This window comes from Sardina pilchardus, chromosome 1 (genome assembly GCF_963854185.1).
Source record: "Sardina pilchardus chromosome 1, fSarPil1.1, whole genome shotgun sequence".
NCBI lineage: Eukaryota > Metazoa > Chordata > Actinopteri > Clupeiformes > Clupeidae > Sardina > Sardina pilchardus.
In genome coordinates, this window is record NC_084994.1 from 50,830,186 (window position 1) to 50,857,215 (window position 27,030).

The window sequence follows — 27,030 nt, forward strand, 5'->3', positions numbered from 1 at the left end:
TGTCTTGCTCATTATTACAGTGTCCATTATTCAACTGCACTACAAAAAAGATTTAATCTCGAAAGACACTCATGCCTCTGACCACTCGGGGGCAGCGTTGTCAAGGATTACAGTGTACAAACGTCACTGTGTTCAATAAAAGTGGGCATCGTGTTCAATAAAAGTTTAAACTTATTTTTATACACTGTCATTTACATCTCTCTTATTTTAGACATGTATTAGTAAATCACATCAAAAATTACTTCATTATATTGCGATGCTACTTTATGGGCAAAAACTACATAGGCCTATGGTGAGTTCTGATAATAATCCAGAGAGTTGAGGTTAAAAATAAATTGGTCTTTAAAACAAATGTTCTAAATATTCTAACAAAATATTATTCATTGTTATAGACATAATACAACTTGTTACAGTCCTACAGACATACACAACATTCAAACCAATCAGCTTCCAGAAAGTGTAACACAGATACATAATCAGGTTGTCATAGCGCCAGGTTTTCATGCGGTCAGCAGAGAGGAAGGCCCGTGGTGCTCAGAGATGCTTCTAGAAACTCAACAGTTGTCTTGTAAGGGGTAGAAATGCTGAGGAGATCCAACTGTGATTGTGAGTGTAAACATATGTGTGTGTGTGTGTGTGTGTGTGTGAGAGAGAGTACTCCCGTGGAAGTCTGTTTGTGTTAATGGAAGTCTGTGAGTCAGTGTGTGTAACTATTTATGCTTGTGTGCTGGTGGTAGATGGAGGAAGAGGGAGGGAGAGCCTGTGTGTGTTCCAGTGGGCCCTGCTTGGCCTTTTACATTTCTCATTGCTGCTGGTTTATTTTTGCAGCCTTGTTTAAATGAACTGGAAGCTTCACACTCAAACATCATCACGGTATTTATACACGGTCTTCTGTGTGGGGTGGAGCCACCGCATGATTACCTCTCCTTCCTCTCACAGTCTTGCATGAACACAAACTATAAATAACTAACTCTTTTAAGAGTACTCCAAAAGGCTTTGATATGAAAAATGGATATTTATATAATCAAACCACAAAGTGTAACAGCGCAAAATTGTCCCCTCGTTGGCTTACTGAGGTTTGATGCAAGATTTTCCTAGAAAGCATCATTTAATAAATCACTTTTCTGACATTCCTCAGTGCATGTGGAGTATAAACAGCAGAACCGGTGCCTTTCATCAGCACACTAGGAGCGTATGAGCTGGTATGTAAACACACTGAACTGAGAGTATATGGCACGTGGACGCCATATGGCCAGTTGCTCTTCAGCCGTTTCTGTGTCCTAACCTTTGAGTTCAAAGAAACGCCATCACTCTCATTTCGTGACTTTCTTGGTTCTGCCCATATTTCGTCTCTTTCTTTTGGTTGCACCATATGCGTCATGGTAACACAACTGAAACAATAATCACTTGACTTGGTTTCATTTAGCTAGTCGTACAAATTACATAAGAACTAACAAAATGTTTAAAATAGCCCTAATATTCAGCTTACAAAATAATCTTTCAATCAACTTAAATGTATAAATAACAATCATCTTACTTTAAATTATGTTATTTATGTTTATAAAAGTGGTGCTTATATCTGAACTGACATCTCGTACCAACTGGGTAATCTTATGGATTATGAATTGATCAAATGGTTCTGGATTAGCATTTGGGTAAAACCCGAGTCAGCAGTCCGCCTTCATTTCAGCATTCACCATTTGGCCTACAAACTCTGCAGCAACACCCTATTCCGTTTCCTGATGCCTATTTTGTTGACGTTGAGCAAATGTTTCCATCCCTGTTTACATTAACCCAGCCATCAGAACCAGCTACAGCAGCAGTGCTGCCTGTCGGGCCTCATTCAGTTGATGCTTTGTGTTGTGTGATTCAAGCTCGCCTGTAACTTCTGTAGTAATGCCAAACTGATTCAGCCACCAATGCAGGTGCAGGTCTCTCGTGCAGACTAAACAGTGCGTCCTCTCATTTAACCTCAACTGCATCCTTGAGGAAACACTGCTTTCGTCAGCAGGCCAAATTTCAGATCTCAGTTTCTGCCACAGACTGTATAGCTGCTGTGGAGGGGGATGTAGAGGAAAGACGTAGGCCTACACAGAGAAAGTTGCGCAACAAACAAGCGAAGAACATAAAGAAAAGGTGTCAGTTGCAAAGTCACACTTGTGACCTCTTTCAAAAGTCACTCAAACCACGGGTAGAAAGCCTGTCGGTGTGTGCTACCCTGCTTAAAGATGTCATGCTCAAACTTAGATAGATAGATACTTTATTGATCCCCAAGGGGAAATTCAAGAAACAATTTCGCCCGAACAGGGACTTGAACCCTGGACCCTCAGATTAAAAGTCTGATGCTCTACCGACTGAGCTATCCGGGCTCTAAACTTTGAAGAAGGAAGAAGAATTCACAAGGCCCGTATAACAGATGCTTCATTAAAAGGACACAGTGAATGAAATGACCTAATCACAGGCCAGCGTGTGAGTGGCCGAGCGGGAGTGTGAGCCTGCAGCGCTGCCCTGGGCAGGAGGAATGCAGGAGGTGCAGCAGTGCACAGAGGAGTGGAGTGGATCTGATTCCAAGGGAGGCCTCCTCTCCTCTCGGAGGGGATTTTCCAATAGGCTATTTTTAACCATATGCTTACACAGGACCAGAGCATGGAAATGATACACAATGTGCTGGGAAAGAGTCTGATGTAAGAGTGTGCAACGGCCTCCTCCTGTCCTCCCCCTCCACACTGTGGCCAGTGGCCACGGCTCTCCTCTCAGTGTGGACTAATCAGAAACAGGTAGCCAGCCCTGCCACTCCTGGACGCATCTCAAACAATCTCCTCAAACGCGGCGCCACACAATACGGAGGTGAGTCAGATAGAGTTGATCTCCAAAAATAACTAAGGACACACACAAACACTGCAGCCATATTGGGAACATTAGCATTGGCCAATGCAGATGGGAGCAGCAGCCACAATGGCTGCTCACTGGAGGGCTCAGTGCAGACACTCGTCTACTCAGGAACACTCAATCTCCAGCCAGACTCCACTCCACAAACACTCTAATTACGGCGGCACAGCAGAGGACGCCTTTCATCTCACGGAGGGATGTTAATACTGCTGGGGCTCGGGCTTAGTGCGAGGGAGACGGCAGAGAGAGAGACAGAGAGAGAAAGAGAGAGAGAGAGAGAAAGAGAGAGAGGGAGCGACGGAGAAGGAGTGCAAGTCGGAGAAAGAGCAGGCCGCAATGACGTCCCTGTGGTTTAATGACTACACACGCCAAAGCCACTCACTACCACAGTATTTGTGTTGTTTGATCGTCATGGCAACTGGTGTCCCAAAACACAGAGAAGCAAGAGAGGAGAGCGTAGAGAGGGGACAGCAGACCAGCCTACTCCACAACAGCAGGAAGAGTCCACGCAGCCAGCACCTACTCCACCAGATCTGGTGAATGCCAGCTCTTGGGAAAGCCCATTTCCCATTCGGAATAAACACCTAATTATATTCCTGTTACTATGACAACCCAACTGCATTTTCTTTGCTCTTCCACACAGGTTTGCCAATGACTATATTGTTTACTGCTGACAAAAACATCTGTCACGGGGCCTTAACACAAGCAGTCTAATGTCACATGAATCAAGTTTACTTTCAAGTACAATTCCAGTCTTATGCTGATGAGAGATTCCCATACAGATCGAGTAAACTCATAACATAAGATGAGATTTAGTAGCATATCACTGATATTAATATCACTGATTATTGAATTGATTATAAATATAATTTCAAGTTGCTAATAATCAGATTGTTACTTTAATTTAGGACGATTTTAGAAAAGTCCACTAATTATAACCCATGTTATTCAGTGGGTTGTAGTAGACAACACATCTTACTGCCTTCTGTTTTTAACCAATAAGGGCTGAGTGAGCCAACAAAGGTCGGGGAAAGCAAACATAGGCCTAATGCACACAATTACTTAAAAGCTTGATTTTTCAAACCATTGACCCCATTGACTTATGATATGATTAATTCATGTATTTGCTAAAAGTGCATTCAAATACACTATTCTCCCTCCAGCACCCCATAACTAATCCCACAAGTGCTCCACTCCAAAAAGCCAGACTAGTTGATATGGCTCTCAAGTGTTCTCCATCACAGTGCTCATCTTTGGAGCAACCTTAAAACCACTGAGGGAAGCATATAGTCATATAGTTATCCTAAGATCTAAACAATAGTCATGTAAGACAATAGTCAATCACTATAGTACAGTAGTCACTACACTACACTACATTATATTATATTGGTGAAAAGAAATGATGTCCACTTAAAAAAAGAGAGAGATTTCATCCTAAATAAAATTAAAAAAAATAAGGAGGGTTAAAGGTCGGGTTAAATGTGTTTCTTCACCCAAAATAAGCTATTCTCCACGTATCCAAAGCAAGAAAATGCTGGGGGATGCAATGCACTAAGCTTGCCCATGGTCTACGTCTGTATTTCACATAGGCTATCTAAATAGACTAGAGGTAGCCTATTCAAGTAAAATTGCCTAAATAAATGCAAGCCATTTTAGCAGTTTCGTCCAAATCCATCACTGACAAAACTGAAAAACACTCTCATGATGTTGGACAGAAAGAGCAAACTGATATTGAAAATAAAAGTAAACGTTTCCAACAATACTACGGCGTAGGCTAGGCTATTCAGAAGAACCACCCATTTGCCATCTTATCAGTCATCTTTCTTACACATTCTGGAACTAAATTACGCATGTCTACATCCCTCTGGCAACTGCTGAAGGAGCCAATGACTTCAGCCTTAAATAAACGCCAGTTTTATGAGAGGTGTGATTTCCCGTTGAGAGTTATACTAATTTGGTGGGCCGCGAAAAAAAATGAATGACACGACTTCAACAGCCAGAGCCGAGTGGATGACGCTTCTGACGTCTCCAATGGAATTCCAGTCGGCAGTCCTCGAACCCATCACGCCGCGTAACCTAGTCTGCGCACCCGCGTTCACAATTCAGTAGGAGACAGACTATGGTGTGGGACAGAGAAGTTTTTCTTTTCAAAACTTCGGATTGCATCTGGATCCGCCAACTAAGGGACTGTCTCGCTAAAATAACTGACTCTTCGAAGGTACGTGTCCTCTCTCCTCTCTCTCTGAAACGGGCTCTTACTCCAAACGTCCCACAATGCGCATTAATAGTAGCCTACGCTAATAGGTTTAGATATTGTGACATTTCTCAGCTATCGCTTTGTTGGCCAATTGCTATTTTTGTGTTCTGGCGCTATCGCGCAGGGTTTAACGCCGCTCTGAGATAAACGTCAAGGTGGAGTCTGTCAGTGGTTATTTCTGACTCTGTACTTTCATCACTTTTGCAACCTGTGCCTTAACATTCTCAAAGGCGCCATCTACGTTACTTTCAAATTGTTCACATCTGTTGCGTAGGTTACTGAATCAGATGTTATAGAAAGCCTGGACAAATGTTTGATTTAATTTCAGTGTACTAATTTACGCCACTTATGGACACATATATGGTTTATTAGGCTATATTCACCACATCTTCATCTGAGAATGTGAGGCTAGATACTCATCTACTCTACTATCTTGAGAAACTGTGATGTTAAAGATACTTTGGCAGCAAGCATTTTCCCCTCATCCTCAGGCAGATGTTTGTGTGTCAATTCTGTCAATCAGTTCTAATCAGTATTGTCTCTGAGTAGCTTGGAGAGTGTAAAAATACTTTTTTTATTGCTTTGAGCGGATATGTGGGACTTTTCCCCAAGGGGTATCAGAGATCAAAGAAGACTTCCTCAGTAGTTTCATGACTGACTCTGTTCGGAAAGCTGTCATTTATATCCTATTTAAAGCACCGGTCCAGAAGAAAACTCAGAGAGGGTGAAGTGGAGAGGGACAAAGAGAGACATTTGACTGACTTTTGTGACACCTCCCACGCTCTGTGCCTCTGGCCAATGGGATTCCTGGCATGGTGATTTTTAATGGACTGCAAGGACTGAATCACATTGCCAGGGATTTCCAGTGGCTGGTGTGACGTCAGCAACTCTAATGGTCTGCCACTGCCTTCCCGTAAAGGAGCTCTGGCACAACCAACCGCACTCTGGAACTCATTTAACGTTTTCTTCAACCTGTTCCTTTTGGAGAACCAATTATGTTCTGAGAATGGGCCTTCTTGCCCAATGAAGAACTCATCTGATCCAAGGACACACTTCAGAGAGAATGAATGGGAGCCACCCAGCCAAGCTATGCTCTGTATAGACCATATGAGAGTCATGCTATACAGCCATTGGCAGTGTACACATACTCCTATCTAAAGACATTTGTGTCAGACATCTAGCCTCCACTGGCTCCTCAAGAGGTAAGGAGGGCCTGGCATGAGTACCATATGAGAATAAACACACAGTGTAATGTAGGCCTCTCCTTTTACCCTATTTTCCCTCTCTATCTCTCGCTCTCATTACTCAGTCACTCACACACACACACACACACACACGGTACTTGACGGTGACTAGGTCATGGAAGCATTGGGACTTACCTTGCATGTGAGCAGTCTACGTAACCTCCCTGTTCACAGTGGTTAAGTTCCAGTGTCACCGGACCCCATACATCCACACTGCTGTGACTACACACACACACACAAACAAATAAATAAACAGATAAACAGAGAGAGAGAAAGGATGGAAGGTGATGAATAATACATGCCAGTGTCGGCACATGACTGTTTTCTGTTACATGCTGACAATTCTGAAAGTTCTCCAGAAAACAAGCGGTCTCATATCAAAAGGGCCCAACCAACGGCGGTCAGTAACACTGGCTGCTAGTACTGCCCAAAAGGTTGGTCTGTGCATTACCTTGAGGTTCAGTACTGCAGCAGAGTCAGCCTGAGTCTAAGAACTGCAAGTGTCTTGGAGTGGAAGGAGTCCATTTAAAACATCTTGCACGTCTTCAGATCAACAGTATGGGAAACATTCCAAGGCTTTTAAAGACAGGTGTGTCTCCAGCTTTGGAGATGAATGTTTGTTCCACAAGCACAATTTGAAAAAAAAAGAAGCTTTTAAGAAACTATTGCTATTGCTTTGTTTAAATGTATAATGAAACTGAATAGAGAATGCCCTGTCTGAAAAAATGACAACATTTTCATGCATATAATTATGCTTGAAATGTAATTACCATTTGAATGATTTGAATTGTTACTTCGTTGAAGTTTCAGTTAGTCACTGGCCTTATGTTTCCCTTTTTCAGATTTGTACTACTGCTGCTATTGTACTGTTTACTATTTCCCTTAATTTAACCTCATGGACTTGGCAATATTGAGGAATATCTGATTTTATTATTATTTGAAACTGTTTCTATGACAAATAAAAACCTGGTGATTATGAACTCATCTTAGTGTAACAAGAGGATGTGTTGTGTGAGAGGCTGTTTACGGTTTGTCCCATTGTTGGATTATCATGGATATTGCTGGATGTCTGAACTGTGGGTTGAAATAAGTGTTGGATCTGTTGGCATGACTCCCGTGCCTGCTGCGCTGACAAGCAGTGTGTCTCTAACTGGCTCAGTTCAGCAGGAACAGGGGATCTGTCTCCTCAGCCACACTACACACACCAAGAGGTGCCACTGGAGCAACTGCAACACACGCAAGAGGTATATTTTATACTTGCACACACCTACAGTCATGATTCCATTTATTCCAGTGGTACAATTTCTCATTTATGTCCACTTTAGAGAATAAGCATGAATTTAGTATACATTTACTTATAATTATGTTGTGGTAATGTTCTGTAGCAATACAACACACATTTATCTCACACTAAAATTAAACTTGTATTTGTCTTGAAAGTTTTAAGTTTGTATTACAAAGTTATGATGGTGTATTTGTAAACTGGTTATTCTACACAAATAAATGTGTTAATCATCAGTGATTGAGTCGATTCTAATATCTAAATATCGATATGACTGACAAAGGCATATTTGCGGTTTTATTTTTCTCTGCCTCTAGAAATCAACATCTGCTTTTAAAGTCCCAATTAGAAGATTTGTCATGACAGGAAATGGATCACATGGTTCTCAATGGAAAACAAACCCTGATTTGGCAGATCAAAGCATGGCGTTCACATTTCAGTATAATAGAAAAGAATTGGAATTCTGCTGTTCTTGGTAGAAAATTGTTTTATTTTATCGGTCGAGAGAAAAGTCTGATTGTATTGAGAGCTGATGCTTCATCACAGAAATTTACAAAGCATGGAGTCTGTCTAACAGGGCTTTTAATTTGACTTGTTTTCCCCAGCAAACACAGACAATTCACATCTTACACCATACAAAACAAACAAGGCAAAAACTGGTGCACTATCCTGTATCACCTATCAGTAAATTTGCAAAAAAAACATATAAAATAAAAAAAAAAGTGCATAACGTGAAACCATCAGATTACTCATGGATTTTCTTTTTTAGTAAAGTATTGTGATATTTCATTCACTTGCGGAAAAATTTAACAGTAGCAGCAAAAAAAAAAAAAAGACAGATCAATGAGTAAAACTATTTCGATTTTAATCACCATGGTGACAGTCACTATACCAAATGTCATTATGGCATCAATAGGTATCAATACAAATATATTTCCACAATCATGCGCTCAACTTCCTTTTTACTCCATACTATCAATGCATCTCTTTCTCTTCCACACATACACTGCATACACACACACACACACACACACACACACACACGCGCACACACACGGTTGGTCACAGTTTACAGGTCGCTAGGAGACAAGGGGTGTAGGAGTCAAGTACCTTAAAACAATAAACATCCCATAATAACACAACCACAAAAAAAAGTAAAAACCTAACGACACAAAGCAAATACATTTAAAACTGGTTAGACAACACAGGCACGAGTCCAAACACTGACGCACAGAGGACGTGTGACATGATGTGACAGTGGTACCGCCTCCCTCCCCCCCGCAATATGTAGCTAGACCCTTACAAGTGATGGCGCAGCTGGAGCTAATGCAGATGGTCTGGAGAAATCGTTACAGTATTCTCACTAACGCCAGGCAGGGAGAAAACTAACCACTGGTGGCGTGCGGAGTCCCAGAGGGCCAAAGAAACGAATGAGCTCCTGGAGTATGTGCAGAGAGAAGACTGAGCGAAGGAGAAGAGTGACCATGCTGAACCAGTCCCAAGTCCAGATGATGAGCTGATTCTCGTACAGAGCCCTTGAGTCCCCCTCCCTCACGTTCTTTGATTCCCTCCCAAAAAAGAGACAATACAATCAACTTTCCTCTCTTTTTGCCCTTCCATATGCATGTAAGTGTGTGTCCACACAAATACACACACACCTAGACCTCATGGCAAGCCTCTCTCGTGCAACAGGATTGGTTTAACATTAAGACAGCGCCCCCCACAGCATGATACTTGTTACTGCAAGTGCCAATGCTTGATTCTGGTTGGCCTGATTTTGTATGTGCTTGCATCAATAGCTAAATGATATACGCATACCTGTTTTATCTATTGTAATCTATTCCAAGATTTGCATGTGAGTGTGTCATCTCGTATGGTTTCTTCTTGTTGTTTTAAAAGTGTTTTAGCGTTTGCTGTCCCAGCACAGGCTGATTACTTCTTCATTTTACACAAGCTTGCCTAAACCTCCCTCCCTCCCTCCCTCTCTCGTCTTCTTTCCCTACAGTTTGTCTTTCCCTACGTTTTAGTTCCCCGTAATGGGTGCTTTCCACAGTTATCTAGAGGAGTCCCCTCCCCCCTCCCACCCACCCACCCACATGGACACACATAGGGTGTGGGGTCTGTCCGTCAGGTGGAGCGGCCAATCACGTCCCTCTCCCCCACAATCAGGGCAGTGCAATACACAGATGGATGAGTTTCCCCCGGTAACCCTCCTAAAGGTTAAATCTGAAAGAGGAAATAGATCAGGTCTTAGCAAACGAGTGCAAATAGATGGCAAGCAGATTGAAGAATGGTCAATAAGTAAGACAAGACTGGAATTAAAATGTGTATGATACCCCACATTAAGCTCAATAGCATAACTACTGTACTTCATATAGTGTTTTGTTTTCACTTTGGACAAAGGCGCCTGCTAAATAGTTATAACCATAACCACATAGCAATCAAGTAAATAAGAAAACCAACACAGAGCTACGAGATATGATTAAGAAACTCTGAATGAAAAAGGCCCAAGGTGGCGCAGGTACCTGACACAAGCTTCCCGTGCCGGCGGGGTGAGAGAGCATCTAGACGCCGTAGCAGGCAGCCAGCCTCTCCTTCAGGATGGGGGGGAACTGCTCAGAGAACTGCTGCCAGTTCTCCTCTCCCACCTGTTCCTTAAAGCTGTGCAGGATCTACACACACACACACACACACACACACACACACACAAACACAAAAACAATTAATAAACAAATAAACAAACCACTAGCAAATAAACCACTATGTACAGTCATAAACTCATGACGTCACACATCATGCATTCACAGTGTTTCCCCAACATCCTCTATTATGAGAGCACACACTCAATCCTTGCCAGCTATAAAATACACAGAATCAGGCCTTTATTCAGGAATGCTGTTGATGTTTTGACTAGGGGGCAGCTGACTGCATGGCTCCATGGCCCCAGTCATGCGGTACCTTATAGAACATGGGCCCCGTCATGCGGTACCTTATAGAACATGGGCCCCGTCATGCGGTACCTTATAGAACATGGGCTCAGTCATGCGCTACCTTATAGAGCATGGGCCCAGTCATGCGGTACCTTATAGAACATGGGCCCAGTCATGCGGTACCTTATAGAACATGTCCCGTAGGTCTTCTTTAGGGTTCACCCAGGAGGCCACAGCATCACAGAAGAAAATGAAATCCTGCAAATCAACAGTGCTGTCGTTAACCCTGGCTGCCATGAAACACCATTCAGTTCATTGTCAGTTTGGTTGGCATTCAACATTCAACATTCACAGCAGCCACCCTGCCAGTGCTCACCTGCACCACCCCTCCAGGGTTCACACCAATCATGACGCAGATCCCCCGGAAGGCGGAGTCCTTCTCCTCGTTGTCACGGATGTTGCGCAAAGATGTGCACCTACGGACACACACCAGAAGCCATGCTAGCTTCATAAAGAGCAACGCTGCCTTCAAGCTGAAACAATGACTAGTGTGGGGCCTCCTTCTCTACAATGCATCAAAGTATCAGTGTGTGTGTGTGTGTGTGTGTGAGAGAGAGGTAGTGTATGATGTCAGACATGCTCACCAGGGCCGGATGAACTGCTGCAGCATGGGAGCCACTTCCTGTGGACACACGTATCCCAGGCGACCGATGGTGATGGCTGTGGAGAGACACAGGGGTCAGATGCCGGAGGGAACACACCTACAGACACACCTACAGACACACCTAGACACACCTACGGACACACCTACAGACACACCTACGGACATACTCTAACAGGGTCAACAGGGCTGATGGACATACCCGTGTTCTCCAGGAGGGTCTTGGGAGTGTTGGGTCTATTGATGATCTCCACAAGAGGGTTGAGAACCAGAGCCACATACGGTTGCATCTCCACACCTGAGACACACACAACAAAACTCATTCCTATCAAGTCAGCATCCAGCATCAAACATTGTATGTATTCTGATTAACATGTATTAAGATGGCGCTCCATTCTCATTGTGATTGCCCAGGTGTTCTCCCCCAGCCATACAGCCCAGTGAGGAGAGCTGCAGTGGCGCTCACGCTGCACTCAGACTCACCCATCTGCATGCAGATCTCGCCGATGGCCCAGGTGGCGTTGTTGCACACCGAGATGAACTCAGGATTCAGATTAGTCCCAAGTATGGGCATAAACTCAGCTGGGGGAAATCAACACACACACACACACACGCGCACACACGCACACACGCACACACGCACACACGCACACACGCACACACGCACACACGCACACACGCACACACACACACACACACACACACACACACACACACACACACACACAAACAGATTTAATGAGGGGAGAGAACCTATTGAAGGGTGCTGCAGGGTGTTCTGTGTGTGTGGGAGATACTGTACATACCGATGCAGGGCTTGACGTGGGGGAAGCAGGCCTTGGTCAGGTCACCCAGCAAAGCAAAGGAGCTCTGCCTCACCTCCGGCATGGTATCCTGTGAGCACAACACCAGAACATAAGAACAACAGAAATGTAACATTGCTTACAGAACAGTAATACATGATGATTCCCATACCACACTAGTGGACGGTCTTCATGAAGACATGCACCTACCTGCATGCACTGGAAGAGCAGGGTCATGATGTTGCTGCGGGCAACCAGCTGGTCCACGTGTCCACCCAGGCCCTCGGCCAGGCCGCTGAGCAGGTCCAGAGCCACGATCATGAAGTCCTTATCGGGGGCCTCGTACTGGTCAGGCTGCTGGCTGTACATCTGAGGGCACAACCAAGCGAGGGTCAGTCCACAGGATGACCACAACCACACGAGGGTCAGTCCACAGGATGACCACAACCACACGAGGGTCAGTCCACAGGACCGATGAACAGCAGCTCAGTGGACTGGACATAACGCCCCATCCTAACTGCTGATGAGTCTTTCTCATTGACTCACACATGTATCTGTGTACACTCACCATGGCCTGGGCCAGAGTCTTCTGCACCAGGGTGACGCAGCGCTGGTACACGGGCTCACAGTAGGGCAGGAAGCCGCTCTGCAGCGCCGTCGCCACCGACGACAAACACTAGAGGGCAGCAGAGACACAGATGTCAGATGGGTAGAGAACAGAACATCAGACCATTTTTTCTGGGTTGCTAAGCCTGCATATTAATGATTTTGAAAACATGTCAGAGTGGACAAAAGTGTTTAATCAAATCCCCAGCCACCCATGTCCCCGTGCAGGTGAGGTCACCTCGAGCAGAGGGAAGAGATCCTTATCCTCATCCTTCAGCTCGTTCCACTTCTGAATGAGGGGTGGCATCAGCTTCTGGATGTACTCCTGCAGCCAGAGAGACACGCAGTTATGCACGTGGACATTTCAGATCATTAACATCACATCACACAGCTGAGCTTTACTAAAGCTGAACTAGCATTAAGATCATTAAGCATTAAGATCTAACCCAAATGAGTCCATGAGTGAGGGCCAAGCTGTCATACATGTTGTGTTGACTAGTCAACGCACTGGTGAGTTTTCTCCACAGAGCTGGCAGGGTGTATCACTAGGTCAGCATAAGCATAAGCATACAGTGTGTGTGGAGAGAGAAGGGGCCTGTGCAAATTGGGACCGAAGTATCCAGTATAGTTTGGGGACGAAAAGGAGGGCAACCGCGCATGCCATTAATCACCACGTTACTAAACGTGCAAAACTCATCAGATGAGAGCAGCGCCTCTCCCGTGTGGAACTCTTCTCACACAGCTCACCCAAGAGCTCAGCACAGGGAAGGAACTGCAACAGAGAGCAGCGCAGGAAATTCCTGTCAAGTGGCCTCAATACCATACGCCAAATTTGAGTCCAGGCTAGGCTACCCACATCTGACATCATGTCATGTGATGATATCTGCATATTGCATCAGTCTTTATATAACTCAAAAATAGTCCTCTTTTTGACCAGAGAAAGCACACCAGGAAGACTCTTTTCATATTTGTCATATTTGAGGAGAAGTGTTTTTGGTGCTCCTGTTCCAGGGCACTTCTGATGCAGTTGTCCAAGACTCTTGTTGCCATCACATATGTACACCAGCCACGTCACTGCATGCATATAGAATCATATCAATCTGAGCATGAATCCAAAAGGCCGCGCTCGCCCAGGAAAACTCCCGACTGCCCCAGCAGTCAGTCCACGCCTGCTTTGATGTGTGAGATGCAGCACATGGTGCATGTAGAGCCATGCTGTGTGCAGTAGCCTACATCAGGAGAGGCCATTTATGATTGGCCACCAAATGAATGATGTGTTCTTAGCTGCTTATTGCTGTAATATGACATACGAGCCTAGTGGTCACTGCCATGTTCTAATGAGAGTGAGCGGTTCTGCAGTGTGCTCGTACCGGCTGGTTGAGGTGGTGGCCCACAGAGTCGGCCAGCGTCCCGATGGCATCGTAGAGGATGAGCAGGTTCTTGTGCTGGTACTTCCCGAAGGCGAACACCAGCGTGTCCAGGATGAAGCTGAGGTAGGGCACCAGCTCCGTGCACGCCTCCTCCTCCAGGGTGGCAAACGCACTGGAACATCCCAGCATGGGTCAATCAGTGGGGCTGACCAGGTAAGGGTCTGTATGTTGTAACACCAACATGTGCACACTCACAGCACACTCACACAACAACAACAACAACAACAACAACTCACACACAAATATAACTTTCACACAACTCTCACACAACAACACTCATACAACAACAACAACACTCACACAACAACAACTCTCACATAACAACAACAACTCTCACACACACACACACCTGCAAGCAGCCTCTTGCACCCTCTTGTTCCCGTCCAGGATGCGTTTGAGCAGCTCGGTCATCAGGGGCTTGAGGTGGGCGTCCGGCGGCTGGCTGACCACCCAGTGGGCGTAGCGGCTGAGCGTCCAGCAGGCGATGGAGCGCACCAGGGCCTTCTTATCGCACAGGCAGATGATGAGGTGGGGGATCAGCTCCGGCAGGTACGGCACCATGCCCTGCATGCAACCTACAGGCCCACACAGCACACCATTACTCCCTCACTGGACACGGCCATCAGACACAAAGGGCCATCAGTGGTGATTTCAGCGTGAGTGTGGCGTGAGGAACAGACATCGTACCCTCAGCGATGGCCCCCAGCACCAGGATGCCCGACTCCTTGACCACCCAGTCGGGGTGGAACAGCAGGCCCTTCAGCAGGGGCAGCAGGTGGGGCAGTAGATCGTCACGGAACACGTTAGCCAACACATCAAGGGCCGCCGCCGAGCACTTCCCTGCACACACACACACAAGCATCTCAACAGGAGGGATCTAGGAACTACCCCCCTACCACAAAAAATCAACCTAACAGTGTACTATCCAAACTAGACCAGCTTAGACAGACCAATGTAGTATTCAGATTGGACACTTGTGAGAATGTGGTATGACTGCTTTCTCAGCCAAGTTGATAAACATGGTCATGAGGAATAAACTTGGGTCATTCACACAGAGGAGAACAGTCCAATGACCAGTGGCTAAAGGACTTGAAGAATGAAGAAATACATGTTCGGCTCCTAGCCAGTTAGACCGGGAAGATGCTCGCTGATGATCGATGTCTTAAGAGGACTTACGCAGGTTCCAGTCAGACAGCGTGTCGTCGTCGTCATCCTCGTCTTCGTCGATGTCCTCGCCCTCCTCGCCCTCCCCTCCCTCGTGCTGCAGGGTGATGGTGCGCGACTTGTGGAAGCGCGGCTTGATGTCCTGCTCGCTGTCCGGCACCGTCTCGTCCTCCTCCACATCGCCCTGACAACGCACACCACACACATACAGGCGACGGTTAAGAGAAGACAGCAGGTGGAGAGGCCATGATGTAAGGGAGTGTTAGGACACAGAGAGAGGACCTAAAGGAGAGCAGGCACCCCTGGTCCTCAGCTCACCTTCAGAAGGATGATGTCGATCTCAGAATACTTCATTCCATTCACCAGGATTGGAATGAGTCTGTCAAGAAAGAAACATCGCATTAACAGGTCATTTAAACTGACACTTTGGGCTGCACTACGGAAAACAAAGCCCTGCCAGCCATTAGATGATTAAATAGATTCATCTGAAATTGTTAATATTGAGAACAACAATACAATAGCGCATTCAGCACAAATTGTTAATATTGAGAACAATACTCTGACAATAGCGCATTCAGCTCATAAATAGAATTGACCTCCTCTTTAAAAACATCCAAATCTGATTGGCTGTTAAAGCGGAGTTTCTCCGAGGTAAATGTGAAACAAGACAGCCATGGAGGTTGAGCTGTGGTCTACTCACTGGACAAGATGGCCAGACAGCGCCTCCTTACAGATGGGCTGCTCCGCCAGAGTGAGCCAGAACTCACAGGCCTCCAGCGCCACGTTCTCATCAGGGTCCTGCGTGCGCTGGAGCATGTACTGGGGGGAGGAGAGAGAGCATCACAGGTCAGGTGACCGCAGGGGGAGAGTTGGGGACTCTCTTCTGATGGGGAAAGGCTCAGGCAGGTACAGGTGGGAGTCTCACCTGGATGATGCTGTGCATGTGGGGGATGAGCCTGTCGATGCGGACCTCCAGCAGCATCACCAGCGCCCGGCACACGTTCTTCCTCACCTCGGAGTCTTCATCACCAGCCAGCGCGAAGAGACTCTACAGACACAGAGAAGGGTTAGCCATGAAGACGAGACGAGACGAGACGAGACGAGACGAGACGAGCACTACACCAGGAGCCAGGACGCTGCTGAGGGTGGCGACAGCAGCCGTGAGACGGCGTTCTCACCTCGATGAAGGTGTCGATGTTGTCCATGAGCGCCTGGGCTCGGCTGATAATGAACTGATTAACACATGCCACAGCATGAGATCTAAGGGAGAGAGAGAAGCAGACAAAACATCATGGCCATGTTGTGATGTACGCAGTGTTCTTTTCGCTGTATGTAAAAAAGCAGAACAGTTTGCCATCAGGTCAACGCAGTGTTGGAACACGGACCTGATCTTGGGGCTGTAGTGTTTAAAGAACTGGAGGAACTTGGGGATCATGATGTTGAGGGGGCGGTTGAGTGCATCACTGTCCAGCAGCTCAGAGGAGTCCTCACAGATCTTCTGCAGTGCACCAAAAGAGCCCTGCACCACAGCACACCACCACACAGAGAGACCGTCAACAACCACACCACAGTGACTGGTAGACATATCATATTGCATATCAAAATATCATCTTATCACATTAAATTGCAGTTACTCCACCCAGCTACACCACACACACACAGCCTGCCCACTGTATATCAGAATAGAGAAGAAGCAGCCTAGCAGAGCGGAGGTCAGTAAGAAGAGAGGTGAGGGCTGAGGGCCGAGGGCTGACCTCACAGGTGTTGTAGTCCTCGGAGTTGAGCAGGTTGCACAGCTGAGGCAGCAGCTCTGGCCATGTCTGCAGCTCCCCCTTAGAGGCGATGGTGGTGATCAGGATACCTACCAGATGTAAACACACGCATCAACACACTCTCTCATGGACCCAACTAAGCTTATGTATGTATTTTGTACCTGCTGTGTAGTCTTGCTTGTGTGTGCTATATGTTTGTGGATGCCAAAGATGAATTTCCACAGTAGTGGACTAGTAAGACTTTTCTATTCTAAACAACAACAACAACTCAAAAGAACGACTAAAATGTCATGAAGTGCATGCCAGCATTCAGACACAACACCGCTGTTTCATCCACACGTACCAATAGTGGCTCGGATGAGAGGGGACGGATCACCAATGTTGTTCAGACACTCCCGCTTGATGAAATCTGCCACGGCAGGTGGAAAGTTCTGGTAGTGAGCCTTCACATTGTTCTTCAGGATGAGGCCGCTGAGGGACCGAGTGGGCTCATCTGAACAGCAGGGAGAGAGGGAGGGAGGGAGTGAAGGAGCAACGCTACTTTAACTGTCCAAGAGTGCATAGTTGTGCTGAGGTGACTTGAAAACGGCACCCGTTGACTTGAGACTTAAAGAGGTTACCTTCAGACTTCAGACTGGTGAGGACAAAGATCAGGTAATTGTTGAAGTCAGGATACTGGTTCAGCTGCTCGAGTTTCTGAGGACATGGTCAAGGAAGTCTGCTAGCTACAACCTGAACACCACACACTGACACTCGCTTGGAAGCACATGCAGGTCACATACACGTAGTCATCTGCTCGTGCACTTGTTGCACTGTTAAAGGATACCTCTTGCACAGCCCTCTGTGTGGCCGTGTCCGGAGACTGAGAGTCCTTCAGGAGCTGCAGCACCTGCTGCAATCCCTGCTCGTCTGGCTGCCACTCCATCCTGCTGTGCGGCAGCATGCACATGCACAAGAGGGGACAGAGGAGCACACACACAGACCCACACACGCAACGCAAAGCACAAAAACCAAAAGGACGGATGAGTGAACTACACAAGGCCTCTACAAGAAATGAAAACTAATGAGATGCAACAGGCAAAACTATCAGGATGGATAAAACGACACACCAACTAATAACTACATTTGATAACGCTCTCTGTGTATGGATGGGGGGGGGGGGGTACTTTTGATGGACCTCAATCGTAACAGATAAGAGGTTGATGTGACGTTGATTGCGAACTAACTTATAATTGATAGGCACTGGCACTAGTAAACTGCCGCGAAATGTCGTCAACTGAAATATTTGGGAAGGCTAACGTCACATTGCATCTGACTCCACATTTCGTCTCTGATCTCCCTAATTTGCAGTTCTGCATACCCTGAGAGAATTGAAATGACCTAGCTAATTCGCAAGTATATTTGATGTTTTGTGCACATAAGTGGGTTATCTGTAACGTTTTCTAGCTAGCTAGCTTTTAGTAGCTACCCGGCTATGTCTAAACTGCTATCTAACGTTACACACTGCTTGCTGCATGCAGGGCTTAGCTTGTGTTCTATCATACACAGAATGACGAACAGCGAATCAATGTGTAGCATGACAACTGTATATGCAATTAATATGTCACAGTGACCAGTCCGACAGAAATAAGACACGCACAAGGACGTAGATCAACCATCTCAACCATCTAAGGTTAGGTAGTTTTCCAGCAGCTTTCTCATAAGCATGGACATCACGACACTCCCTGGCCTGACAAGGCCGACACGGCCCAGTTTTCGTTAGCTAACAACAATACACCCCTGTCTGGTTATTATTGCCAAAAAGGATAAAAAGCAACGTCGAGTTAGTGACATAACTGTAAACATAAACGACAAGGACAAGAAGAAACATGAAGGCATTTTGAATCATAGTCGTTTGCATGGCTGTCTATGTTTCAATCGTGACATCTTTCTCGCTTGGTTATGGCTAGCTGATTAGCGAGCTAGCTAGCTAGCTAACGCTAGTTGAGATGTTGAAAGTGCCGCCAAAGAGGCACTTACCTGATATCGCCGATTTGTCAAATCACTAATGTCTTTATCTTCGTACTAATGCGTTCCTCGTAAAATGTCTCCTGATTGTATAGATGATGTACTGATTATCAGTGTTTCTGATCGCTTTGTCTTTGCTTGAAACCAGTGTTTATTTGTGACTTATTTAGTCACCGGTGGTTGTAGCTTCTATTACGTAGGTATGACTGTGAGACAAGCTAGTGATCCTCTATGGACCTACCCGGCTTCCGTAAATCGCACCAATTTGAGATTGCCCAATCAATGATGGCTGTACTCTCACATGGGTAGCTTTGTGACAGGAGCTGAAAATAATGACCAGGAGATGGAGACAAAGTCCCCAAAATGAAACTTGCTGCTGGAGGGTAGGGTGTGACGAATTCTTTAGGCAGTAATATAGTTGTAAGAGACCGTTTTTGTTGTTTTGTTTTTCAATTAAACACTTACAAATGATTATGTCAACATAAATTAAGTCTTTATTAATAAGTTAGAGAAAAGTGTTGTACAATACAGATTATTATTCATTGTAGAATTTCACAGAAGGTTCAGAGAAGTTGGGGACATTTCTGAGATAACACAGGCTTCTGATCTTGTAACAGTCTCCAATACTTCACTGGGCTATTTTTGTGAGACAAAAGAAAAGGAAATGGTGAGAAAGGGCTGGAAGAATGTCATCAACAGAGTGAGCTGATTTCACTCTTGCTGCATCCCCATTTGCAACAAGCATTGGACAGCCCTACTACGACATCCCGCCCCTTCCTATCTGAAGTGCGCAGAGCTTCCAGCACCTCTTCTGATATGAGGGAGCGTGCCTGGCGATTGAACACCCCTCCATCCTCACTCTGGCCAGGCCAAGCTGGAGCCTCGGCCTCTAAGTGCTGCTTGTAGGAAGCTCCCGTGGCTGAGTCAGGGATCCATCTGTCTGTGCTTTCAGTGTCAAGAGAGGAGAGAGGCTCGTTTTCCAGCTCACCTGTTATTAAACAATTAGGAGTGATTTAGAATACAATACAACAACAGCAGTATGAGAAAAACAGACAAAAGCCAAATCCATCTCATTAACCTGTCATATTGTTATGGTTTAGCTATTTGGCAGACATTAAATGAAGTCATGTAGATATCAAGTCTATGTAAAAAATATATAAGTATATATATACTTTCTTGATCCTGTGAGGGAAATTCAGTCTCCTTTATCCCAATTTGTGAATTAGTGAACACACACAGCACACAGTGAATACACAGTGAGGTGAAGCACATATTAACCCAGAGCAGTGAGCTGCCTGCCCAACAACGGCGCTCAGGGAGCAGTGATGGGTTAGGTGCCTCGCTCAAGGGCACTACAGTCGTGGACTGGTCGGGGATCAAACCGGCAATCCTCCGGTTACAAGCTCGAAGCCCTAACCAGTAGGCCACGGCTGCCTGTTTAGACAAAAAACACACAAATAGGTTACACTATGTCTTACCTGGCATGCCCAAAGATCGTTTCCAACGTGAGCCTCCACAGGTGAAGATGACTGCCCTGATGAACTCACGCCCACACAGCTTCACTCCGTAGATTGGGTGCCCCTCTGTGGCTTGGGAAGGACCGGCCAGCGCAACTAACAGACCAACAGCCAGAGCGGCAGCTTTCCACATGATGCTAGAAGTGGACTTGAAAACCCTTAGAGAGAAAAGAGCAAAAGAAACTTAGTCTAAATTTATTGTGCAAAATCTACTCCTACTGAGATCTATGAGAGCAAGCTGAGAGTAGTGTACCTGTGTACCTTGTTGATGTTCTGTTCTCTGTGGTAGGCAAAGATGCAATGTTTTTCTTTGCAGCTCCCCAGTCCTTTTTATATAGAATTAGTATCATCAAGAGATGACCTATGCTAGCATCCACATCAGGATATAGTTTGCGGAGATAGAAAAGACCTTTACCATGGACAATGGAGGATTTTCTAATTAGACATGATATCTGTGTGGAAGTGATGTCACAACCAGTGGTAACCTAATCTTATCATGAATGACCTTTCTTTCACCAAACCCACAACCTCTGGATGGTTCTACCTTGGCCTTGGCTTTCACACACTGTTGTCTAAATGTCAGTGAAACGCTACTGATATTTCATGCATTGATACATTTATTAATTCCTTTGTCTTTGAGAGCCAAAAACAGTTCAGATGTCAAAATGTTAATTGTAGACGTCACAGTATGACGTGAATTTCAGTGCATTTCCAATTGTGTGACAAACCAGGCCGAGTTCTGTTTAGCAACTATACATGTGGCTGATAAATATAGTGAGAGATGTCTAAATGTCAATGACCTTTGGGACGTTTTATCTCTTTTGTGTCTGTGAAAACACCAACTGAAATTGTAGTCACCTTAGGTAATCCCTGATTTGGTTGCATATGCATGGCGCTCAACAGCCAATCAAATGACATCCCTCACGTCTGTGCTCCTGAAGTATTGACGGGGGATTGTTGGCTTGGCTAGAGCTAGTGCTAATGTCTGTTTCCTGTCTGTAGAGCCAGGACAGTGGACTGTGTTGTTTATACCTACAGCACAGCTACAAGACCATGAGGAGCAAGTCAATAGGACAAAATGTATGAGACTAAATGCAGATTACACCTTTAAAGTCACTGTGTAGGAGGAAGAAGCTGTGTCATACAGGGAGCAGTTGACAAGAAACAATGTTTGTGGTGTGGACGTGCGGACCTGCCACCTTATTGAAAACAGCAGCAGGATGTTGAATAGAGGGATGGGACATAACACCCATATCGGAATATACAGGTACTTGTATACTGTCACATATGCCTACATTCCTATGTCCATTTGATTTACTAGAGTCAATTTGTGACTTCCCATGCTGAGGCTTATCCAGTAGCCTATACAGGGAAAACCTGCGATGGAAAAGAATAAACCCACAGGGAGAGTGCAAGGAATCTATGCAGTTTGTTGTAGGCTACCTAGAGTGATCCATATTTTTTTCCTTTTTGAAATATTTTTTTTTCTTTTTTTGTTACACACAAATTATAGGTAGACTATTGTAGGCCTACATTATTTTCTTGCACTCTATCTGATATTGCAGAATCGTTGTAGCCTAGTAGCCTATTGTTATAGTGGGCAACATATTGTGACAGTATTGGAAGAGTTCTTTTCCAAAACGCTATATCCACCATTTTAATACATTTTCACAAATATTTTTTTTCAATTTTGTTTTTCAAGTAATTTCAGTGAAACTGTATTGGATTATGTTTAGTTGATTTATCTTTACTAAATCAAAACAAAACATCTGCATTTTTATTGAAATTAAGTGAAATACACAATTAAATAACATGACTTTTTAATATTTTCAAAAATGGATTTAGCCTATAGCGTTTTGGAAAAGAGCTCTTGTAGGCTTACCCCTAATCTTGACTGACAGTCATTACCCTTTGTTTAAGATAAGCATATGGAAATTCATCATCTACAAAATGTCAAACATGTAGGCCTGCAGATTAAGCAGAAGAAGTTTTATTTTTTCAAAGTTTAATTAGACTTAGACTACTTAATTCATGTTTTCTGTAGGCTATTTACCTCATGAGGGTAGGCTATTTCATAGTCTACACACAAAAATAGCCTAACATTCAAATTTTAAATAGGTAGGCCTACCTATTCAAAGCATGCTACCTGTTAAAATGAATTAGGCTAGAGTAGGCTAGACTGTGTCGGGTTGAATTGTGTAATGCTGATGCTTAATGATATTCAGGCGTTGACAATGTGACTGGCAGAAGAGATGTCCAGTTGATATGTAGATGGGGGGTGTGTTTCTATTGCGTATACCTGAGGGTGGTGATAGACAGAAGTAGAGAACGACTAGGACTAAAGGATACTTACTGACAAACAAATAATCCAATAGACATAGGAGGCATTTTAGTAATGTCATAAGTCTGACCAATAAGATTGGACAAGAGGGAGGGCCTAAGACAGGGTGGGTAGCAACAGTTGCCCGGGTGAGGACGAGGCGCCATAGTCACGGTAGTCCTGGCGACAAGAACCCAGCAACGAGAATCAACAACAACAACCTGAACCATTAAGAGGGAAAAACTCAACGACAAACTAAGAAAATTCCTTTGGAAACAAGAGGTGAACCTAAACAACTTTGACGGTCCTTAATGATACGTGTTCTAAGGGAATTGATAAAGATAGTTGATAATTTGTCCGCCTGAATCTGTTTATTGCAAAACCGAGGCGGAGCACTGCAAGAGCCCTATGCCGCGCTAGGAGACTGGTTAGCTGCTAGCTGCTTTCCAAACGCAGGCGGTTGTTATGACGATGTCAAATCCGCGATCGTGGTACAAAATGGCGGGTGTTGTAATATGAGAGTGTTGTACTTTTACCTCTTAATTTAGTTGTTTTCCTTAGTTCTGAGTGTTGCACAATAACAAGCCTAAAGTCGTTCATGATAGCCAAGTTAAGTCTTTCAGAAATGAAAGCTGGGAGTTTTCGGCAGCATGCACTGTGGTCACTACAGACAAGTGACTCATTTCAGTCCTGGCAGGTTTTTTTTGTTGCTGGCAAACCTTGTGCGTTTTTAATAACGATAGTTCGATGGTTAATTAGTAACATGTGTTCTTATCATAGTACACAGAAGTGTCGCTGCTGTTGATTCGCTACTTAATTGGAATTTAGAACATTTCAAAAACTTTTCTCACAGACAAGTGAAAGTCGTTGTGGGGCCATATGTTTGCCACATCGTCCGTCAGGGCTGTCACACTAGGGAGTGATATGGGTGGATTTCTGAAGGGGTGGGGCGCCTGGATGTATTGGGCGTGATTGGCACCCACTTTGTCCAATTGAAATGTAAGGTTAGAAGTAAATGCCCAATAAGGGTGGAATCATTTGCTCTCCATGTCTTTTCCGCGTGGAAAGCTCGTGTTAGCGAGGTCAGAGTAGTGAGAAGTGGGAGGATGTCGTGTTAGTTACGTTAGTGAGGTTTATTCTACTTTTCAGGCAGGTACAAAGGGTCACGTTACTGTGCAGATTAACCTAACTTGAGATATGTCATACGATAGTGTAAACCCGGTCCTTCGTGTTCGACTGCGATACATTATATCGAAATGGTAGCCCTTCTGTTTTGTCTAACAAAGTTACAAAATTCCAAATAAACCGACACGCTACTGTGTAACCAACATCTATTCTGTTTCACGTATACGCAACAGTGTGTAAATAAAGGATATGTTTCCAGCATGCTGTTCACAGTTGGCAGTTAAAAGGCGTGCCCTCTTCCTGGTATTCTTTATGTTCTACTTGTAGCAGCCCGTGTCTTCCTTCCTCGTGTTAAGCTGATTGTCATACGCGGAATCTGCATCGTATGTCATTTCTGAATACAGCTACCAGTGGCTCGGTTGAGTGGCTAACTGTTGACACCAGTAACACGGTTATGGTCGTGAGTCTAACTGAAATATGTAATCGATAGGAAAAAAAGGTTGGTGCTTGAACCACAGTCAGCTAATCTACCTTAATAACTTCTAGATACACCCACCCCATATACACAAATATTATCAATTGGCATTTATTTTGTTGTGTTTGTTGTGGATTTATTCAGAAGTGTTGTGTAGCAACATATCAAATGCAAAATATGAGTCTTATAATCAGAGAGAAATAAAATGAATGAGTCTGCTTTGGGACTGTTGCGTAAGTACAAAATGTTAGTCATGTTAGGCCACAATGTAGCACTGCACTAGGATGTAACTCATGTCATAAAGGGAGTATATTACATTGTAATATATTACATGGTAGCCTACACCAGGTCAACTACCAGTGATTCAGCCAATACGAAATATTATCCCTACAATACCCTTTTACAATGTCCCAAGACTTAGTACATGTGTCCCAAGACAAATAGTACAATCAGTGACATAAGAGTTTTGTTTTGTGTCATTTCCACTAGTGTGGGGCTTGGACTGCGGTCACCATGGCGACTCCAGCCTATGTGGAGGACCTCCAGCAGCCCTCTCAAGCGCAGGGCGGCAGCGTCAACGTGGCCACGGCCTCACCTGCCACGCCACAGTTCCTGTCGGAGGTGCAGGCATCCCCGGGCTCTGCCGCTCAAGTGTCCGTGCCCACTCCCCAGACGGTTCAGGCCACACCCACAATCTCGTCAAATGCCACCCAGAAGTCAGCCATCTTGGCCACCGCCACACAAGTTAGCAGCTCACAGACACAGTATGTGACGGCGGAGATCCAGAGCCCGGGCATCCAGGCCAGTAATGGCCAGAGCACGCCACAGTACATTGTGGTGACCGTAACTGGTGAGCCCCTCCACCCACATGCACAACACTTGAGGGTGAGGGTGACATGCCAGTACTGAAGCACAATCTCTATTGTCAAACAAGAAAGGTTCAGATGCAAAAGCCTCTAAATCCGTCTGACCACTTTTCTCTTAAATGATGTATCAGGCTCCTATAGGGTTTCGCCTACAAATCAATATTTCAGACCAGGAAGAGAATGGTATTTAATGAGTTTAATTAATGAGCTAAATTATGTAATTAACTTACACTATATTTGAAGAGCATTCACTCAGCATCTTTATCTCATTTTTGACAAAAGTGGCTTTTAGAGACTTTTGCATCTGAACTCTTAGTACTTAATATACACTTACTATACACTTTAAACAATATTTTTAAAGTTAGATCATTCTAAATAGATTCTCAATAGATCATTTGATCAGGCACCTCAGTGTCTCATCACATATTTATTATTAGGTCATCTTATTTTATGCTGTTGCATACTCATGTTAATTACTCAAGTATTAAGTAACTTGACTGGTATCCAACACTACTCCAGCCCACACTCATCACAGGACTTTGAAGTGTATCATTCACTCTGGTCATGTACTTTAGTTTACTGAGTACTGCTCATTCACCTTTGTGTGTGATAGATACTGTAGTTTGCAGTGCAGTATTAGAGTTCAGTGTTGTTGTTCTTGTTGTTGTGCTTTGTTCTGTCAGATTGTGCATATTACATACCCTTTCACTGTGTCATTTCATTGATGTATTTTAGATTTTCTTTTAATAACAAAATGTATTCTTATAAATGAGAGACTGATCTTAAGTGCGTGAGTGTGTGTGTGTGTGTGTGTGTGTGTGTGTGTGTGTGTGTGTGTGTGTGTGTGTGAATGTGTGTGTTAGATTGTTACTGCATGTATATTTCGGGGTGTTCTATTAGTAGCCAAGACCCTGTCAGGTGTTGTTCATATCATGTTGCCTGGTAAGGGTGTAGGCACATGCACAGTCACACACAGTGGTCAAACACACACACAGAAACACACACGCTTACACACACACACACACACACACACACACACACACACACACACACACACACACACATAAACCTCGACATAGACCCACTCCCACACACATCAGTTTGTTGGAACCAGTTCAAGTCCTGGCCCCTAGCTCTGTATTGCATGACCACGGATATCCTGCCCTAATCAGTGACTACAAGGCCTGATATTCTGTCCCTGTAACAGAGTTAAGCCACAGCTAACTGAGTTACTCTGACGTGGCTTTGTCTGGATAATAGGAACAAAATAGCTGCTCTACAGTGCTGAGCCTTTGAAATGTTGTAGTGGACGAAGAGCATGCACAGTATGCTGAGATCCAGAGGAGGTGACTGAGGAAAAGGAGAGGACTGAAGGAATTGTTTTGCAGAGAGAATTTTGGCGTTTAAGTGTCCTTTGTTATCATTCTAAAGGAAACCAACTAAAGGGACAAACATAGGAAGAGGGAAAAGTCTGAAGGATTGAGGAATAATGTCCTGATCAAGAGAGAGTCTTATGTGTAATAATACATGATTCATATCCCTCTCTCTCTCTCTCTCTCTCTCACTCCCGCGCTCTCTTTCTCTCTCATTCTGTTTCTCTCTGCTTGCTTGGCCCTATCTCCATCTGATACCCATGTTTACCAAAAGAGGGGATCTTTTCCCCATCTGCTGAGATTAGTTGT

General features: G+C 44.7%; 3 protein-coding genes and 1 non-coding gene across 9 annotated transcripts in view; 1 reads left to right on the forward strand and 3 right to left on the reverse strand.

Annotated features, from left to right (window-relative positions):
• Positions 1-2,296: 2,296 nt before the first annotated feature.
• Positions 2,297-2,369, reverse strand: trnak-uuu (transfer RNA lysine (anticodon UUU)). Its single transcript has one exon. It is a non-coding gene; the product is annotated as a tRNA-Lys (tRNA).
• Positions 2,370-9,761: 7,392 nt separating this feature from the next.
• On the reverse strand, positions 9,762-19,261 carry tnpo2b (transportin 2b). 4 transcript variants are annotated; one of them, XM_062548796.1, is made up of 25 exons: positions 19,058-19,261; positions 17,865-17,964; positions 17,659-17,734; positions 17,382-17,531; positions 17,021-17,127; positions 16,652-16,785; positions 16,445-16,526; positions 16,192-16,314; positions 15,967-16,085; positions 15,585-15,645; positions 15,279-15,450; positions 14,790-14,942; positions 14,452-14,677; positions 14,043-14,214; positions 12,911-12,997; positions 12,635-12,742; positions 12,277-12,435; positions 12,070-12,157; positions 11,747-11,845; positions 11,466-11,561; positions 11,247-11,322; positions 10,979-11,078; positions 10,786-10,860; positions 10,198-10,344; positions 9,762-9,898 (listed from the first exon to the last, which is right to left on the reverse strand). In XM_062548796.1, exons 2-24 carry the CDS (start codon positions 17,961-17,963, stop codon positions 10,237-10,239), a joined length of 2,670 nt encoding a protein of 889 aa, XP_062404780.1. In that variant the 5' UTR covers position 17,964; positions 19,058-19,261; the 3' UTR covers positions 9,762-9,898; positions 10,198-10,236. The 4 variants fall into 4 exon arrangements, with proteins under 4 accessions (XP_062404780.1, XP_062404771.1, XP_062404763.1 ...); XM_062548787.1 differs by having other exon boundaries at positions 17,865-17,967; XM_062548779.1 differs by having other exon boundaries at positions 17,865-18,873.
• Positions 19,262-19,544: 283 nt separating this feature from the next.
• rln3b (relaxin 3b) lies at positions 19,545-20,850 on the reverse strand. 2 transcript variants are annotated; one of them, XM_062536524.1, is made up of 3 exons: positions 20,824-20,850; positions 20,524-20,720; positions 19,545-20,033 (listed from the first exon to the last, which is right to left on the reverse strand). In XM_062536524.1, the coding sequence occupies exons 2-3, from the start codon at positions 20,693-20,695 to the stop codon at positions 19,738-19,740; spliced, it is 468 nt and encodes a 155-aa protein (XP_062392508.1). In that variant the 5' UTR covers positions 20,696-20,720; positions 20,824-20,850; the 3' UTR covers positions 19,545-19,737. The 2 variants fall into 2 exon arrangements, with proteins under 2 accessions (XP_062392508.1, XP_062392516.1); XM_062536532.1 differs by having other exon boundaries at positions 20,816-20,848.
• A 2,204-nt stretch (positions 20,851-23,054) lies between these two features.
• rfx1b (regulatory factor X, 1b (influences HLA class II expression)) overlaps positions 23,055-27,030 on the forward strand; it is a 15,792-nt gene continuing 11,816 nt past the window's right edge. For both annotated transcript variants that reach the window (XM_062548810.1, XM_062548818.1), the window contains exons 1-2: positions 23,055-23,164; positions 24,972-25,332. In XM_062548810.1, the coding sequence (XP_062404794.1) occupies positions 24,996-25,332 (337 nt within the window). In that variant the 5' untranslated portion in view covers positions 23,055-23,164; positions 24,972-24,995. The remainder of the gene's footprint in view (positions 23,165-24,971; positions 25,333-27,030) is intronic.